General features: G+C 38.7%; 2 protein-coding genes across 15 annotated transcripts in view; one reads left to right on the forward strand and one right to left on the reverse strand.

The window, feature by feature from the left end:
- Nucleotides 1–17,949, forward strand: part of LOC111770330 (disintegrin and metalloproteinase domain-containing protein 20) — a 114,946-nt gene that overhangs the window by 94,216 nt on the left and 2,781 nt on the right. Inside the window, exons 3-4 of the mRNA XM_070249492.1 lie at nt 10,442–10,569; nt 17,657–17,750. Of these exons, the coding sequence (XP_070105593.1) occupies nt 10,442–10,569; nt 17,657–17,750 (222 nt within the window). The remainder of the gene's footprint in view (nt 1–10,441; nt 10,570–17,656; nt 17,751–17,949) is intronic.
- The window catches only part of MED6 (mediator complex subunit 6), a 135,508-nt gene that overhangs the window by 9,493 nt on the left and 108,066 nt on the right, over nt 1–17,949 (reverse strand). The window contains exon 10 of one of the 14 annotated variants that reach the window (XM_070249503.1): nt 5,998–11,876. The exons of 12 other annotated variants lie outside the window; for them this stretch is intronic. The gene's annotated coding sequence lies outside the window, so the exon portion shown is untranslated. Of the gene's footprint in view, nt 1–5,997; nt 11,877–17,949 lie in introns of those variants that run through there. One more of the 14 variants, XM_070249507.1, reaches the window with a different exon arrangement.

Here is a 17,949-nt window from a genome sequence, read left to right on the forward strand (position 1 = left end):
TGTGAAAGAGTCAACAAGGAAATTTATGGAACTAAGAAGCAATTTTAGTAAGGTTGCAGGATACAAGGTTAATATGCAAAGAAATCACATTCCTATCTACCAATAATGAACAAGTAGAATTTGAAATGAAAAACACAATACCATTTACATTAGCACCCCCTGAAACGAAATAGGTATAAACCTAAAAAGAATGTACAAATCTATATGAGGAAGAATACAAAGCTTGATGAAAGAAATCAAAGAAGAACTAAATAAGTGGAGAGAGATTCCATGTTCATGGCTAGGAAGACTCGATGTTATCAAGATGCCAGTTCTTCCCAACTTGATCTAGAGATTCAACAAAATCCCTCTGAGAAACCAGTGTTATTTTGTGGATATTGACAAACTGATTCTAAAGTTTATATGGACAGGGATAAGACCAAGAATATCCAACACAATATTGAAGGAGAAGAACAAGGTCAGAGGACTGACACTACCCAGCTTCAAGTCTTACTATAAAGCTACAGTAATCAAGACAGTGTGGTATTGACGGAAGAATAGACAAATAGATCAATGGAGTGGAATACAGAGCCCAGAAATAAACTGCCATAAATATAGCCAACTGATCATTGACAAAGGCACAAAGGCAATTTAACGGAGAAAATATAGACTTTTCAACAAATGGTACTGGAACAACGGGACATCTACATTTAAAAAAAATGATTCTAGACACAGACCTTACACCTTTCACAAAAAATTAACTCAAAATGGATCCTAGACCTAAACGTAAAACACAAAACTACAGAATTCCTAGAAAGTGACATAGGAGAAAACCTAGATAGCCTTAGGTATGGCGACGACTGTTTAGATACAGCACCAAAGGCATGATGCACGAAAGTAATAATTGATAAGCTGGACTTCTTGAAAATTAAAAACTTCTGCTCTGTGAAATACACTGTTAAGAGAAAGAGAAGACAAGCCACAGATTGGGAGAAAATATTTGCAAAACACATATGTGATAAGGAACCGTTAAGCAAAATATACAAAGAACTCTTAAAATGCAACAATGAGAAAATGAATGGCTTGATTTAAAAATTGGCCAAAGACCTGAACAGATACCTCACCAGAGTAGACATACAGATGGAAAATGAGCATATGAAAAGATGTCCCACACCATATGTCATCAGGGAAATGCAAATTGAAACAATGAGATACCAGTACACACTACTACAATGGCCCAGATCCAGAACACTGAAACATCAAATGCTGGTGAGGATGAGGAAAAAAAGGATTCTCATTCATTGCTGATGGGAATGCAAAATTCTACAGCCACTTTGGAAGACAGTTTGGCAGTTTATTACAAAGGTGGACATACACTTGTCATATGATCTAGCAATCATGCTTCTTGGTATTTATCCAAGGAGTTGAAAATTTATGGCCACACAAAAACCTGCACATGGATGTTTGTAGCAGCTTTATTCATAATTACCAAAACTTGGAAGAACCAAGACATCATTCAATAGGTGAATGGATAAATAAACTGTGGTACATCCAGACAATGGAATATTACTCAGCACTAAAAAGAAATGAGCTATAAAGCCATGAAAAGACATGGAGGAGCCTTAAATGTATATTATTGAGTGAAAGAAGCTAATCTGGAAAGGCTACATACTGTATGATTCCAACTATATGACATTCCAGAAAAGGAAAAACTATGGAGACTGCAAAAAAGATCAGTGGTTGCCAACGTTAGGGAGGAAGGTGGGAGGTATAACCGGAACACAGAGGATTTTTTAGGGTAGTAAAAATACTCTGTATAATACTATAATGGTGGATACATGCCATTATACAATTGTCCTTTCTGATAGAATATATGACACCAAGAACAAACTCTAATGTAAACACTGTGGACTTTGTTTGATTATGATGTGTCAATGTATGTTCTTCAAATGGAACAAATATACCATTGTTGTGGGATGTTGATAGTGCGGGAAGCTGTGCATGTGGGGCTGGGAGAGGGAGTATATGGAAAGTCTGTACTTTCTGCTCAATTTTGCCGTGAAACTAAAACTACTCTAAAAAATAAAGTCTATTTTTTAAAAGCCCATAGGATACATCTTAATGACCTTGCGGTTGGCAGTGGTTTCTTAGATATCACAACAAAAGAATAAGTAGTTAGACTTCATCAAAATTTAAAACTATGGTGTATCAAATCACATTATCTGCCGAGTGAAGAGGAAATCCATAGGATTGGAGAAAGCATTTACAAATCATTTACCTGGTAAGAGTCTAGTATCCAGAATATCTAAAAAACACATACAACTCCACAACAAAAAGACAAATCCAATTTAAAAATAGGGAAAGGATTTGAGCAGTCATTTATGCAAAGCAGATACACAAATGGGCAACAAGTACATGAAGAGGATCAACAGCATTAGTCATCAGGGAAACAGAAATCAAAGCCACAATGAGATACCGGGTCACACTCACTAGGTTAGCTCTAACTTCCAAAAAAAGAAACTAACACATCTTGGCAAGGATTTTGAGAAATTGGAACACTTGTCCTTTGTTGATGGGAATGTAAAATACTGCGGCCGTGTGGGAAATAGTTTGGTGGTTATCAAAAAGTTTAAGATAGAATTATCCTATGATCCAGCAATTCCACTTCTAGGTATATACCCCAAAGAATTGAAAACTAATGTTCAAATGAGCACTTGTACAAATATGTTCATAGAAGCACTATTCACAACAGCCAAAAGGTGGAAATAACATGTGCTGAGGAAAATAACGTGTTGGAGAAAATTTAATTCTAAAACAGGATTATGATGATGTCTGTATAACTCTATACATTTACCCCAAAAAATTAGATTCTATTGTATGTTATGAAAATTTATGCCTCAATAAAAGTACTATATATGGCAAGGTTGAGACGTATAAAATCGATATTCAAAGAAATAATTGCATTTCTATATGCCAGAAACAGAAAATGAAATTAAGGTAATTGTAGGATACCAGTTACAATAGTGTGAAAAATAGAAAATATTTAGCAAAGTAGAATTTTTAGGAAGTCCAAGAAAAGGTGTATAAATTTTCTACAGAAAAAATTAAGAAATTTCATTGAGAGATATTTAAAAAGACTTAATTAAGTGAAGTGATGTGGCATGCTAATGAATTGTAAGAAAATGTTTTAAAGATGTCAGTTCATTCCAAATTGATTTATGATTTCAATGAAATCCATATAAAATTGCACTATTTTTGAGGAACTTGAAAATTTACTTCTAAAACGTGTATGGAATTGCAAAGGATCAATAAGTAGCTAAGGCACTCTTTAAAAAGTACAAATGGTGGAAGGACATTCTCTGTCAGATATTTTGACTCTCATGTGGTAATTGATGTGGGGTGGCATTCATGCAGGGATAGACAGATAGGCCAATGGAAGAGAATAAAGATCCTAGGAAAAGAATCACTCATGTACTAATACTTAATATATGACAGAGATGGCATGTAGAGGAGTAGGGTAATAGACAGACTTTTCAGTAAGTGACAGCAGGACAACTGGGTATCCATGTAAAAATTACTTTAGAATTCCACTCATACCATAATCAAAATCAATTCTAGATCAACTAATGACTTAAATTTGAAAAGCAAAACACTGGAAGTTTCAGAAGATAATATAGGAGAATATCTTCAGAAATTCAGGTTAGGGAGGGCTTTTAAAAAACACAATAACACATTAACAATATTGGAACAGACTGACAAATACAGCTTAATTTACATTAATGAATTTTGTTCATCAAAAGGTATCATAAAGAGAGCAAAAAGATAAGCGACAGAGTGGGGAGTTTTGTATCACACGTAACTGTTGAAAGGCTTGTGTCCAGAACATAAAAAAGAAGTGCTATCAAATAATAAGAAATCCACAGTAAGATACGTCTACTCACACACCTTAATGGACACACATCCCATGTTTATAGATTGGAGGACTTAAAATTGTTAGAATGTTAATACTATCCAAAGTGTTCTACAGATTCAATGCAATCCCTATCAAAAACTCAATCATGTATTTGCAGAAATAGAAAAACCCATCCAAAAATTCATCAGGAATCTCAAAGGATCCCATATAGCCAAAACCATCTTGAAAAAGAAGAGCAAAACTGGAGGACTTACAGTCCTGATTTCAAAACTTACTACAAAGCTACAATAGTGAAAACAATGGTACTGACACAAGGAGAGAGACATAAAGTAATGGAACAGAATAGAGAGCGCAGAAATAAAGTCTCACATATTTGGTCAAAAGATTTTTGGCAAAAGAGCCAAGATCACTCAATGGAAAAAAACCCTAGTCTTTTAAACAAATGGTTGTGAGAAAACTGGATATCCATACACAAGGGGGAAACAGAAAATCACCAATTTACAAAGGTAGGCAGAAACGAAGGGAAAAAGAAACAATGGAAATAAAAGACAACCAGAAAACAAGAAGATAGCACTAGTAAGTCCTTACATATCAGTAACAACTCTCAGTGTAAATGGATTGAATTCAGGGGCCAGCCCGGTGGGGTAGTTGTTAAGTTCAGCACAGTCTGCTTTGGTGGCCCGGGGTTCGTGGATTCAGATCTCAGGTGCAGACCTACACCATTCATCAAGCCATGCTGTGGTGACGACCCACATACAAAATAGAGGAAAGATTGGCACAGATGTTAGCTCGGGACCTATCTTCCTCAAGCAAAAAGAGAAAGGTTGGCAACACATGTTAGCTCAGGGCCAATCTCCCTCACCAAAGGAAAAAAATGGATTCCAATCCAATCCATCACCAATCAAAAGTTACACAGAGGCTGTAACTCTTTGTAAAAAGCAAAAACAAAACCCAACTATATACTGCCCACAGGAGACTCACTTCAGTTGGATCAAAAAGATGGTGTTTGGAGGGAGAAACACTGCTTTGATATTGGGATGAACATCACCAATAAAAGGAGGATGTCTGGAAGCATCATCAACAATATGCAAAACTTTGAAAGGTATGCTATTCTCCAAACAGTACTTCTCCATTTCACTGGTATAGTAACTAAGAGGACACCTTGGAAGAGGAGCTTGGTCATCCATGACATATTATTGCTCCTGTAGTACACTGGCAGTGTGTGCTTACTGCTATGCTTGAAGACCCTGGGGTCCTCACTGTGCCAGATCACGAAGGGTTTCGATTTGTAGCCTGCAACACTGCCCTCAAGCAAGACTATTATCCTGTCCTTAAAAGCCTTGAAACCTGGCATTAACTTGACCTCCTTAAGGATGAAAGTCCTTTCAGGCATCTGTTTCTAGAATAGGGAGGTTTCATCCATATTGAATATTTGCTCTGGCAAGAAATTTTCCTCCACAATCAGCTGATTCAGAGTTTCCAAAAATTCTTCAGCAGCCTTCCCTTGCATCATTTGCAGACTCACCACTCAATTTTCACATTATGTAATGAATAATGATTCCTGAATTACTTAAACCACCAAACACTGGCAGTAATTCAGCATCATAGTCAGCTCTAGCCTTTTCTTTCACTATCACAGAGAAACTTTTTTCTTTGGCCGTGATCATCATGGTGTGGAGAGGGATATGCTTCTGTGTCTATTCTTCATTCCTGGTCATTAGAAGTTTCTCCATGGGTGACAGAGGCCCTACTTGAATTTTTGTTAGTTTCAGTGCCTTCAATGAAGCAGATCCTTTAACAGCTTCTATCACTTTTTTCTTGTGCTTCAAGATCATAGTTATGGTGGCATGGCACATGCCTGACTGGTGAGAAATAGCCATCACTGACTTTCCATCTTTGTAGTCCTTAATTCCGTTTAATATTGTTTCCAGGTCAGTCACTTGATGTGGTCTCTTACTGTCAACAATACCAGTGAATTTTGTAAGCTTAGGGGCTATGATGAATGAAACAACACAAGATTAAATCAAGCACAAGAGAAAATGATGCATCAAGAAATGCAGTAAACACGAGATGTATGAGGTTGCTGCCGAGGTAATCCAGCATAGTGTTTTACAGTGAACTTTTATTCTTTTATGTAGAAAGTGTACACTCTAAGGTAATGATAAAAATTGTAGTAAACACATAAAGCAGTAACATACTTGTTTATTATCATTATCAACTATTATGTACTATACATAATTGTATGTGCTATACTTTTCTATGACTGGCAGTGTGGCAGGTTTGTTTACACCAACATCACCACAAACACATGAGTATTGTGTTGCACTATGATGTTAAAATGGCTACAACATCACTAGGCGATAGGAATTTCTCAGCTCTATTATAATCTTATAGGAGCACTGTCCTTAGATGACCAAAATATCATTAATGTGGTGCATGACTGGAGAGGCCTTGTTTGACAAACCCACAGCTAACATTATACTCAGTGGTGAAAAACTGAGAACTATCTTTGTAGACAGGATGCCCACTTTCACTACTCTTATTCAACATTGCACTGGAAGTCCTAGTCAGAGTAATTAGGCAAGAAAAAGAAGTAAAAGAGATCCACGCTGGAAAGGAAGAAGTAAGCCTGCCACTATTTGTGGATGACACAATTTTACATATAGAAAACCCTAAAGACTCCACCAAAAAACTGTTAGAAATAATCAATGAATACAGTAAAGTTGAAGGGTACAAAATCAATATACAAAAATCTGTTGCGTTTCTATACACTAAAAATGAACTAGCAGAGAAATTAAGAAAGCAATCCCACTTGTAACCACAACGAAAAGAATAAAATACCTGGGAATAAATTTAACCAAGGAAGTGAAAGACCTGTACACTGAAAACTATAAAACATTGTTGAAAGAAATTGAAGAAGACACAAAGAAATGAAAAGATATTCTAGGCTCATGGATTGGAAGAATTAACATTGTTAATATGTCCATATTACCTAAAGCAATCTACAGATTCAATATAGAACAAAATATCCGACAATGTGTATAAAACCACAAAAGACCTTGAGCAGCCAAAGCAATCATGAGAAAAAGAACAAAGCTGGAGGAATCCCACTCCTTGACTTCAATTATACTACAAAGATAGAGTAATCAAAACAGCATGATATTGGCAGAAAAACCAGGCCAGTGGAACACACTTGAGAGCCTAGAAATAAACCCATACATATATGGACAACTAATTTACCACAAAGGAGCCAAGAACACACAATGGGGAAAGGAAAGACCCCACAATAAGTGGTGTTGGGAAAACGGGTCAGTGACATACAAAAGAATGAAATTAGTCCACTGTCTCACATCATACACAAAAATTAACTCAAAGTGGACCTAAGACTTGAATGTAAGATCTGAAACCATAAAACGCCTGGAAGAAAACATAGTCAGTACACTGTTTGACACCAGTCTTAACAATATCTTTTTGGATATGTCTCCTCAGGTAAGGAAAACAAAAGCAAGAATAAACAAATGGGACTACATCAAACTAAAAAGCTTCTGCATAGGAAAGCAAACCGTCAAGAAGATGAAAAGACAACCTACAAATTGGGAGAAGATATTTGCAAATGATATATCCAATAAAGGGTTAACATCCAGAATATATAAAGAACTCATAAGGCTCAATAACCAAACAACAAACAACATGATTAAAAAATGGGCGGAGGATCTGCATAGACATTTTTCCAAAGAAGACATACAGATAGTGAACAGTCACCTGAAAAGATGTTAAACAACACTAATTATTAGGGAAATGCAAATCAGAACCACCAGAAGATATTATCTTACTCTCGTTAGAATGGCTATTATCAAAAAGACAAGAGCCTGAGTCCTTGACTGCAACTCCCCTCTGAGGCTGCAATGCATTCGCTGTGCACCAAGTTGGTGTGAGGAGGGCAGCTTTCTGCCCACGAGGCCTGCCAGCCTGAAGAACTTCCTTCAGCATTTCCTATAGAGAGAGGGAGTTTGGAAGATGGTAGCACAGGAGGACTCTGAACTCACCTCTTCCCGCAAACACAACAAAGCTACATCTACCTGTGGAACAATTTCCTCTGAAAGAGATCTGGAAACTGGATAAAAAGAACCCCCACAACAAGGGACAACGCTGACACGATGGAAGAGGCAGAAATACATCTCTGCTGAGGAGAAAACCAGTCCTAGCTGCAACCCTTCATGACCAGCAGCAATCTCAAAGGGATGAAGCTTTTCCTGGAGGAGTGAGGGAGCTGTACTACAATAGGCATCCCAGCCTTTAGATTTAGCACAACCGAGAGGAGATCCCATAATATCTGGCTTTGGTGGCTTTCAAAACCAACAGGGAATATGCCCAGAAAAATGACTGAATTTCAGAGAAAGAAAAACCCACTCTTAAAGGGCCCACACACAGATTCACCCATTCCAGAAACTAACACAAAAACAGTAGAAAGAAAAGTGCATAGTCCATTGGTAAAAGAGACTTGCTTACTAAGTTCAGAGTGCATGTCACAGGGGCAGGAGGTGGCTGGGCCTACCCCCAGCCACCCAGGGACTGAAACACTGGTGGCAGCCATTAACGTGACCTAGTTTAGTCATGTTGACACAGACTCTGGCAGCCGCCATTGGATTCCTTCCTCTAGGCTGTTAGAGCAGGGGTTTGCCCCAGCCACTAGAGCACCGATTTAATCAAGCACAGCCATGGCAGGCAGCCTGCCTGCAGGTGGGGCAGGACTGGCCCCACCTACCAGCAAGCCTGCAGCAAACTTACAGGCCTGCTTAGGCAAGGTTTGCGGGACATGTGCAGCAAGGCAGATGGGTCCACCTCAGTAGGGTGTGCCTGCATTGGCAGGGCATGTGGACCCATGGGTGGTGGGATGTGTCAGTCACAGCAGAATAATGCTGCTGGCCATCTCAAACAGCCACACAGGGGATCTGCTTCACATTCGAATGCCTGAAATGATTGCGTGCCAATGTACCTGCAGCCAGCCCCACCCATCTGCAATCCTGAGAGAGCTGACAACAGCTGCACACTGTAGAGAACCACACCAGAAGCCTGCAGCAATGTGAGCCCCTAAGCCTAGCAACCAGCCACACTGCAGACCTGACTCACTTCAAAGCAAAACAGCAATAGTTGTGTGCTACTAGACGTCACAGTCAGTCACGTTGGGGCTTGCTCACACCCAGTAAAGTGTCTGTAGCAGCCGCACATGGCTGAGCCTTACAATGCAGCTGGCCCGGGGGCCAGCCTAGCCTATCCTTGTGCCTGCAGCGAGAGCAACCCCACCACAACAGAAGAGCACACACAGCCCACATAGGGGACACTTCTGGAACATTTGGAATGGGTAATGAGAGAGAAGCACATTGCTGGATCCCATAAGGCATCTCCTACCTAAGGCCACACTTCCAAGATCGAGAGACATAGCTGATCTACCTAATACATTGATCTAAGCACAGAGAAATAAGCAAAATGAGGAGACAGAGGAATATGTTCCAAATAAGGGAACAGGACAAATCCTCAGAAAAAGAACTAAACCAAACAGAGATAAACAATCTACCTGATGAAGAGTACAAGCTAACAGTTATAAGGATGTTCACTGATCTTGGGAAAAGAATAGATAAACACAGTGAAAAATTCAACAAAGAATTGGAAAATATAAAAAAGAACCAATCAGAACTGAAGAAGACAATAATGGAAATGAAAAGTTCACTGGAGGGAATCAACAGCAGAGTAAGATGACACAGAAGAACAGATCACTGATCTGGATGAAAGAGTAGAGGAAATCATGCAAGCTGAACATAAAAGAGAAGAAAGAATTAAAAAGAACAAAAACACTCTAAGGGACCACTGGGACAACCAAATGTACTAACATCCATATTATAGGTGTTCCAGAAGCGGAAGAGAGAGACAAAGAGGCAGAGAACATATTTGAACAAATACTAACTGAAAACTTCCTAGCCTGAGGAAAGTAACAGACATCAAGGGACAGGAAGCACAGAAAGCACCAAACAAGGTGAACCCAAAGAGGTCCACACCAAGACACATTATAATTAAAATATCAAGAATTAAAGATAAAGAGAGAGTCCTAAGTTACACTCAAAGGAAACCCCATAAGGCTGTCAGCTGACTTCTCAGCAGAAACCTTACAGGCTCGAAGGGAGTGGCACAATATATTCAAACCATCGAAAGGAAAAAACCCACAGCCAAGAATACTTTACCCAGCAAGGTTATCATTTAGAATGGAAGGAGAGATAAAGCGTTTTCCAGACAAGCAAAGACTACAGGAGTTTATCACCACTAAACTGGCCTCACAAGGAATGTTAAAGGGACGTATTTAAGGGAAAAGAAAATACCAAAACTAAGAATGAGAAAATTATGACAGAAAAAAATCACTGGTAAGGTCACATATACAGTAAAGGTAGTGGATCAACCACCTATAAAGCTAGTATCTAGGTCAAAAGACAAAAGTATTAGACAGATGTCAGCGTCATGGCGGAGTGAACTTGACCGGGACTCTCTCCCCTCCAACAGACAACAAAAAGGAGCAACCACATTCCAACAGAAAATACCCTAAAAGCACAAAAATCCTCGGAGGGTCATGGCAGCCACAGGACAGAGGGCGGAGAAGCTGGAGCCCCACTCAGAGGAGCTGGAACAGGGTAAGAGAGAACTTCGCTCCCTCCTCTAAAGACTGCAGTCACTGCCGTGGGAGGTTCCATGAGGGAAGGAGTGGGGGAGGGGTCGCGAATCCACAGGATCATCCAGGACTCCCTAGGGTCCTTGCAGCCTAGAGGGAAGCCCTCTAATGGGGCGAAAGCTTTCACACACGGTGACCTTATCAAACCAAGACCCCAGGAGACCAGATAGTGAGAGCTGATCCAGAAACCCGGGACTGCACACAGGAGAAAGCGCCCCTCCCCTGACCCACCTTGCGCCATCTCGGCTGAAGGCAGAGGGTTCAGAATATGCGGCTCTTGACCCCTCATCCACTGGCGATAGGCTGTAACTGCAACCAAATAATATCAGAATGGGAAAGACACAAACTTCCAACATCAGGTAATTCCTCACATCTCCAGACCAGAGAGCAAACAACAAGCACCCAGAACTCAGTCCTGAGGACACAGAAATAAGCAAACTAAATGGCAAAGAATTCAAAATAGCTATCATCAAAAAACTCAATGAGGTAAAAGAGAACGTAGAGAAACAATTCAACAAATTCAGGAGCTACTTCACAAAAGAGATTGAAACTGTAAAGAAGAATCAACCAGAAATATTAGAGATGAAAGACACAACGGAAGAGACGAAACAAAATACTATCCACTGAATGTTTGTGTGGACACCATAGAGGAGTGAATCAGCATAATCCAAGATAGACATGTTGAAATGCTCCAGACAGAGGAGGAGAGAGAAGTAAGACTAAAAAGAAATGAAGAAAGTCTCTGAGAAATATCCGACTCAATGAGGAAATGCAACATAAGAATTATAGGTATTCAAGAAGGAGAAGAGAAGGAGAATGGAGCAGAAAGCATGTTCAAAGAAGTAATAGCAGAGAACTTCCCAAATCTAGGGAATGAGAGGGAAATATGTGTGGAGGAAGCTTCCAGATCTCCTAGATCTGTCAATGTAAAAAGACCTACTGCAAGACATATAGTAGTAAAACTGGCAAAAATGAATGACAAAGAAAGAATACTCAGGGCAGCATGGCAGAAGAAAATAACCTACAAAGTTACCCCTGTCAGACTTTCACCAGATTTCTCTGCAGAAACCTTAAAAACCAGGAGAGAGTGGAATGACATATTCAAATCTTTGAAAGATAAAAATCTTCAGCCAAGAACATTCTATCCAGCAAAAATATCCTTCTGATATGAGGGAGAAATTAAATCTTTCCAAGACAAACAAAAGCTAAGGGACTTCGTAGCCATGAGACCCCCACTGCCATGAGAAATCCTCAAGAAGGCCATCATACCTGAAAAAAAGAAAAAACAGGAGAAAGGGGTCACAAAACACAGAGCAAGGAGACATATTGATAGACAGAATCAGAATAGGATAGCAAATATTCAACTATAGCATTAGGCTAGAGGGAAGGAAAACACTGAAAACAAAGACAATCTTGTCACTTTAACCACAAACTCACAACACAAGTTAGAATAAGATATCAGAATAATAACTTAGGAGGGGAGGAGGAAAGGGACTGAATCAGTTTAGACTAAGGGAATAAGAGGCCATCAGAAAGTGGACTATGTTATACGTGAGATTCTGAATACAACCTTCATGGTAGCCACTAAACTAAAAAGCAGAACAGGGACACAAAAAACAAACAAGGAAAGAACAAAGAAACACATCATAAAAAACTGCATAACTCAATGGGTAGACCAAAACACAGAGGACGAGAAACAAAAGAAATGCAGGAAAACCGGAAAACAAATGATAGAATGACAGCATTAAGCCCTCATACATCCATACTCACCCTCAATGTAAACAGATTGAACTCTCCAATAAAAAGACACAGACTGGCAAGGTGGATTAAAGAACAAGATCCAACAATTTGTTGCCTCCAGGAAGCACGTCTCAGCTCCAATGGCAAATACAGGCTCAGAGTGAAGGGCTAGAAAATGATACTCCAAGCTCATCGCAAACAAAAGAAAGCAGATGTTGCAATACTTATATCAGACAGAGTAGACTTCAAGATAAAGCAGGTAAAGAGAGACAAAGAGGGGCAATAGAGTGATCAAAGGGACACTCCATCACGAAGAAATAACGCTTAGGAATATCTATGCACCCAACACAGGAGCACCAAAGGTCATAAAGCAACTATTAACAAACCTAAAAGAAGAAGATATCAAAAATAACACTATAATAGCAGGGGACCTCAACACCCCATTCACATCAATGGACAGATCATCTAGACAGAAAATCCACAAGGAAACAGTGGAATTAAACCAAAAGCTAAAACAGTTGGACTTAAGAGACACATATAGAACACTCCATCCAAAAACAACAGAATACACATTCTTCTCAAGTGCACACGGAACATCCTCAAGGATAGACCATATGGTGGGAAACAAGGCAAACCTCCATAAATTTAGAAAAGTTGAAATAATAACAAGCATCTTCTCTGGTCGTGATGCTATAAAGCTAGAAATTCATTACAAGAAAAAAGCTGAGAAAGGGACAAAGATGTGGAGACTAAACAATATGCTGTTGAACAAGCAATAGAGCATTGAAGAAATTAAGGAGAAATCAAAAAGTATCTGGAGACAAATGAAAATGATAACAAGCCATACCAACTGATATGGGATGCAGCAAAAGCTGTATTAAGAGGCAAATCCGTTGCAATACAGGCAAACCTTAACCAACAAGAAAAATCCCAAATAAGTAATCTCAAATTACACCTAGCTGAATTAGAAAAAGAAGAACACACAAAAGCCAAAGTCAGCAGAAGGAGAGAAATTATCAAACCAGAGCAGAAATAAATCCTATTGAAACAAAAAAGGGGTTAGAAAGAATCAATGAAACTAAGAGCTGGTTATTGGAAAAGGTAAACAAAATTGAGAAACCTTTAGCTAGACTCACCAAGAGAAAAAGATAGAAGGCTGAAATAATATGATCAGAAATGAAAAAGGAGAAATTACAGAGGACACCACAGGGATATGAAGGATTATAAGAGAATCCCATGAAGAACGATATGCCAACAAATTGGATAATCTATAAGAAATGGATAAATTCTTAGAATCATATAACCTTCCAAAACTGAATCAAGAAGAAATAGAAAGAGCCAGTCCCAATGGCCTAGTGGTTAAAAGTTCAGCACTCCCCACTTTGGCAGCTCGGGTTCACTTCCCAGTCGCAGAACCACGCTACCTGAATATGGCAGAACACACTGCCATGTGGTGGTGGCAGCTCACATAAAAGAACTAGACTGACTTACCACTAGGATATACAACTATGTACTGGGGCTTTGGAAAAGAAAAAGAAAATAAAAAAGAGGAAGATTGGCAACAGATCTTAGCTCAGGACCAATCGTTCCCTGCAAAACAAAAACAAAAACAAAACAGGTTAGCTGTTATTATAAAAAGGAGAAGTAAAAAATAGAGAATCTGAGTAGACTGATCACTAGGAAAGAGATCGAAATAATAATCAAAAACCTCTCAAAAAGCCAAAGTCCAGGACCAGACGGCTTCCCCAGTGAATTCTACCAAACATTCAGCAATGACCTAATACCTATCCTTCTCAAACTCTTCCAAAAAGCTGAAGAGGAGGGGACCCTTCCTAACTCATTCTACAAGGCCAACGTTACCCTGACACCAAAACGAGACAAGAATAACATAAAATAGGAAAACTCTGGCGACTATCACTGATGAACACATATGCAAAAATCCTCAACAAAATACTGGAAAATCGAATACAGTACATCAAAAGGATCATAACCATGGTCAACTGGGATTTATTCCAGGGATGCAAGGATGATTCAACATCCACAAATCAATCGACGTGATACACCCCATTAACAAAAGGACGGATAAAAATCACAAAATCATCTCAATAGATGCAGAGAAAGCATTCAACAAGATGCATCATCCACTTATGATAAAAGCTCTGAATAAAATGGGTATGGAAGGAAAGTACCTCAACGTAATAAAGGACCTATATGACAACCCCACAGCTAACATCATACTCAATGGAGAAAAATTGAAAACTAGTCCTCTAAGAACAGGAACCAGACAAGGATGCCCACTGTCACCACTCTTACTTGACATAGTATTGGAAGTCCTAGTCAGCGCAATCAGGAAAGAAAAAGAAATAAACGGGATCCAAACTCGAAAGGAAGGAGCAAAACGGTCACTATTGCAGATGACATGATTTTATACATATAAAACCCTAAACAACCCACCAGAAAACTGTTAGAAATAATAAACAAATATAGTAAAGTTGCAGGGCACAAAATCAACATACAGCAATCAGTTGTGTTTCTTTGCACTAACAATGAAATAGCAGAAAGAAAAATTAAGAATACAATCCCATTTACCCTAGCAACAAAAGGAATAAAATACCTAGGAATAAACTTAACCAAGAAAGTGAAAGACCTGTACAGTGAAAACTATAAAACACTGTCGAAAGAAATCAAAGAAAACACAAAGAAATGGAAAGATGTTCTGTGCTCGCGGATTGGAATAATTAACTTAGTTTAAATGTCCATACTTCCTAAAGCAATCTACAGATTCATTTCAATCCCTATCAAAATCCCAATGACATTTTTCACAGAAATAGGACAAGGAATCATATATCTAAAATTTATGTGGAACAACAAAAGACCCCAAATATCCAAAGCAACCCTGAGAAAGAAGAACAAACCTGGAAGTATCACACTCCCTGACTTCAAAACATACTACAAAGATATAGTAATCAAAACAGCACAGTCCTGGCACAAAAACAGACACACAGATCAAAGGAACAGAATTGAGAGCCCAGAAATAAATTACACATCCATGGACGGCTAATTTTCTGACAAAGGAGCCTAAAGCACATGATGGAGAAAGGAAACATTCTTCAGTAAATGGTGTTGGGAAAACTGGATGGCCACATGCAAAAGAATGAAACTAGACCGTTATCTTGCACCATACACAAAAATTAACTCAAAATGGATTAAAGACGCGAATGTATGACCTGAAACCATAAAACCCCTAGACGCAAACAGAGTCAGTGTACACTTTAACATTGGTCTTAGCAGTGTCTTTTTGAATACCATGTCTCCCCAGGCAAGGGAAACAAAAGAAAAAATAAAGAGATGGGAATGTGTCAAACTAAAAGGCTTCTGCACAGCAAAGGAAGCCATCAACAAAAGACAAACCTAACAATTGAGAGAAGATATTTGCAAATCATCGATCTGAGAAGGGGTTGGTATCCAAAATATATAAAGAACTCATACAACTCAGCAACAAAAAAACAACACGGCCAATTAAAAATAGGAAGAGGATATGAACAGACATTTTTCCAGAGAAGATATACAGAGGGCAAAGAGACACATGAAAAGATGTTCCACATCACTAATTATTAGGGAAATGCAAATCAAAACTACAAGGAGATATCACCTCATTCCCCTCAGAATGGCTATTATTACAAAGACAAGAAATGACAAGTGTTGGAGAGGATGTGGAGAAAAGGGAACCCTCATACACTGCTGGTGGGAACGTAAACTGGTGGAGCCTCTAAGGAAAATAGTATAGTGATTCCTCAAAAGATTAAGAATAGAACTACTATGTGATCCAGCTCTTCCACTTCTGGGGATTTATCCAAAGAACACAAAAACACTAATGCTAAAAGATATTTGCACCCCTATGTTCATGGCAGCATTATTCACAATAGTCAAGACTTGGAAACAGCCCATCAACAGATGAATGGATAAAGAAGATGTGGTCTCTCTCTCTATATATATATTTATATACAATGGAATACTACTCACTTATTAAAAACAATGAAATCTTGGTATTTGCAAAAACATGGATGGACCTTGAGGGTATTAAGGTAAGTGAAATGAGTCAGATTGAGAAAGTCAAATACCATATGATTTCACTCCTAAGTGGCAAATAAAGACAACAGCAACAAACCAACACATAGATATAGGAACTAGATCGGTGGTTACCAGAGGGGAAGCAGGGAGGGAGGAGGGTGAAAGAGGAGATAGGGCAGATGTGTATGGTGACAGATGGAAATTAGTCTTTGAGTGGTGAACATGATTGAGTCTAGACAGAAATTAAAATATAATCAAGTACACCTGAAACTTATATAATGTTACAAACCAATGTTACCTCGATAAAAAATTACTAAATTAAAATATTTTTTAAAAAGAGAAGAGGGGCCTGCCTGATGGCGCAGCGGTTAAGCGCTCACGTTTGGCTTCAGCGGCCCGCAGTTCGCCGGTTGGGATCCCGGGTGCGGACATGACACTGCTTGGCAATCCATGCTGTGGCAGGAGTCCCACATATAAAGTAGAGGAAGATGGGCACGGATGTTAGCTCAGGGCCAGCCTACCTCAGCAAAAAGAGGAGGATTGGCAGCAGTTAGCTCAAGGCTAATCTTCCTCAGGAAAAAATAAAAACTAAAAATGAATAAAAATAAAAAGAGAAGAAATAACAAGTGTTGAAGAGGGTATTATGCTAAGTGAAATAAGTCACATGGAGGAAGACAAATACTGTGTGGTTTCATTCATATGTGGAATATGAAAATAACAAAATAAATGAACAAACAAAACAAAAACAAAAACAAACACAGATACAGAAAACAGATTGGTGATTACCAAAGAAGAAGGGGATGGGAGGAAGGTGAAATGGGTAAAGGGGGTCAATTGTACGGTGACGAATGGTTACTAGATTTTGACGCTGAGCATGCCATAGCGTGTACAGAAGTCAAATTATAATGTTGTACACATGAAACTTATATAATGTTATAAACCAATGTTGGCTCAACAAAAACAAAAAGGATACAGAAGTTTCCCATCACTCCAGAAAGTTCCCTCTATTCCTCCATTCCCCCACTTCAGGAACTACTGATATGAATTCTATTCCCAGGAATTAGTTTGGAGTATAATGGAACTTCATACAAATTAAATCATATCTTAGTTTCTGTGATTTACATCCACGTTCTTACATGTGTCAAAAATTTGTTCAGATTTACTGAGTTTCATTCCACTGGATGAATGTACCAGTTTATTTATCCATTCATTTACTGATTACTGGTGGTTTGTTTCAGGTTGTGGAATAAATTCATGACTGATGCTGCTATGAACATTCATATACAAGTGTTTATGGGTAGTTTCCTAGGCCTAGAATTGCTGGGACATACGGTAGGTATAAGTTTCCCTTTATAAGAAACTACTATTATGCACTCTAATTTGTCTTCTCATGACCTCTGTTTACTCTTTCTTTCCATCAACCACCCCCTACAGCATTCAAGTTTTACCATTTATGAATCTAAGTCTCTCCTCAAAATTCTTATAAAGAGAAGCTTTAACTCTCCTCTCCATTCTCTATTTTAGTTAAATG

The sequence above is a fragment of the Equus caballus genome, chromosome 24, assembly GCF_041296265.1.
Source record: "Equus caballus isolate H_3958 breed thoroughbred chromosome 24, TB-T2T, whole genome shotgun sequence".
In the NCBI taxonomy this organism is placed as follows: Eukaryota; Metazoa; Chordata; class Mammalia; order Perissodactyla; family Equidae; genus Equus; species Equus caballus.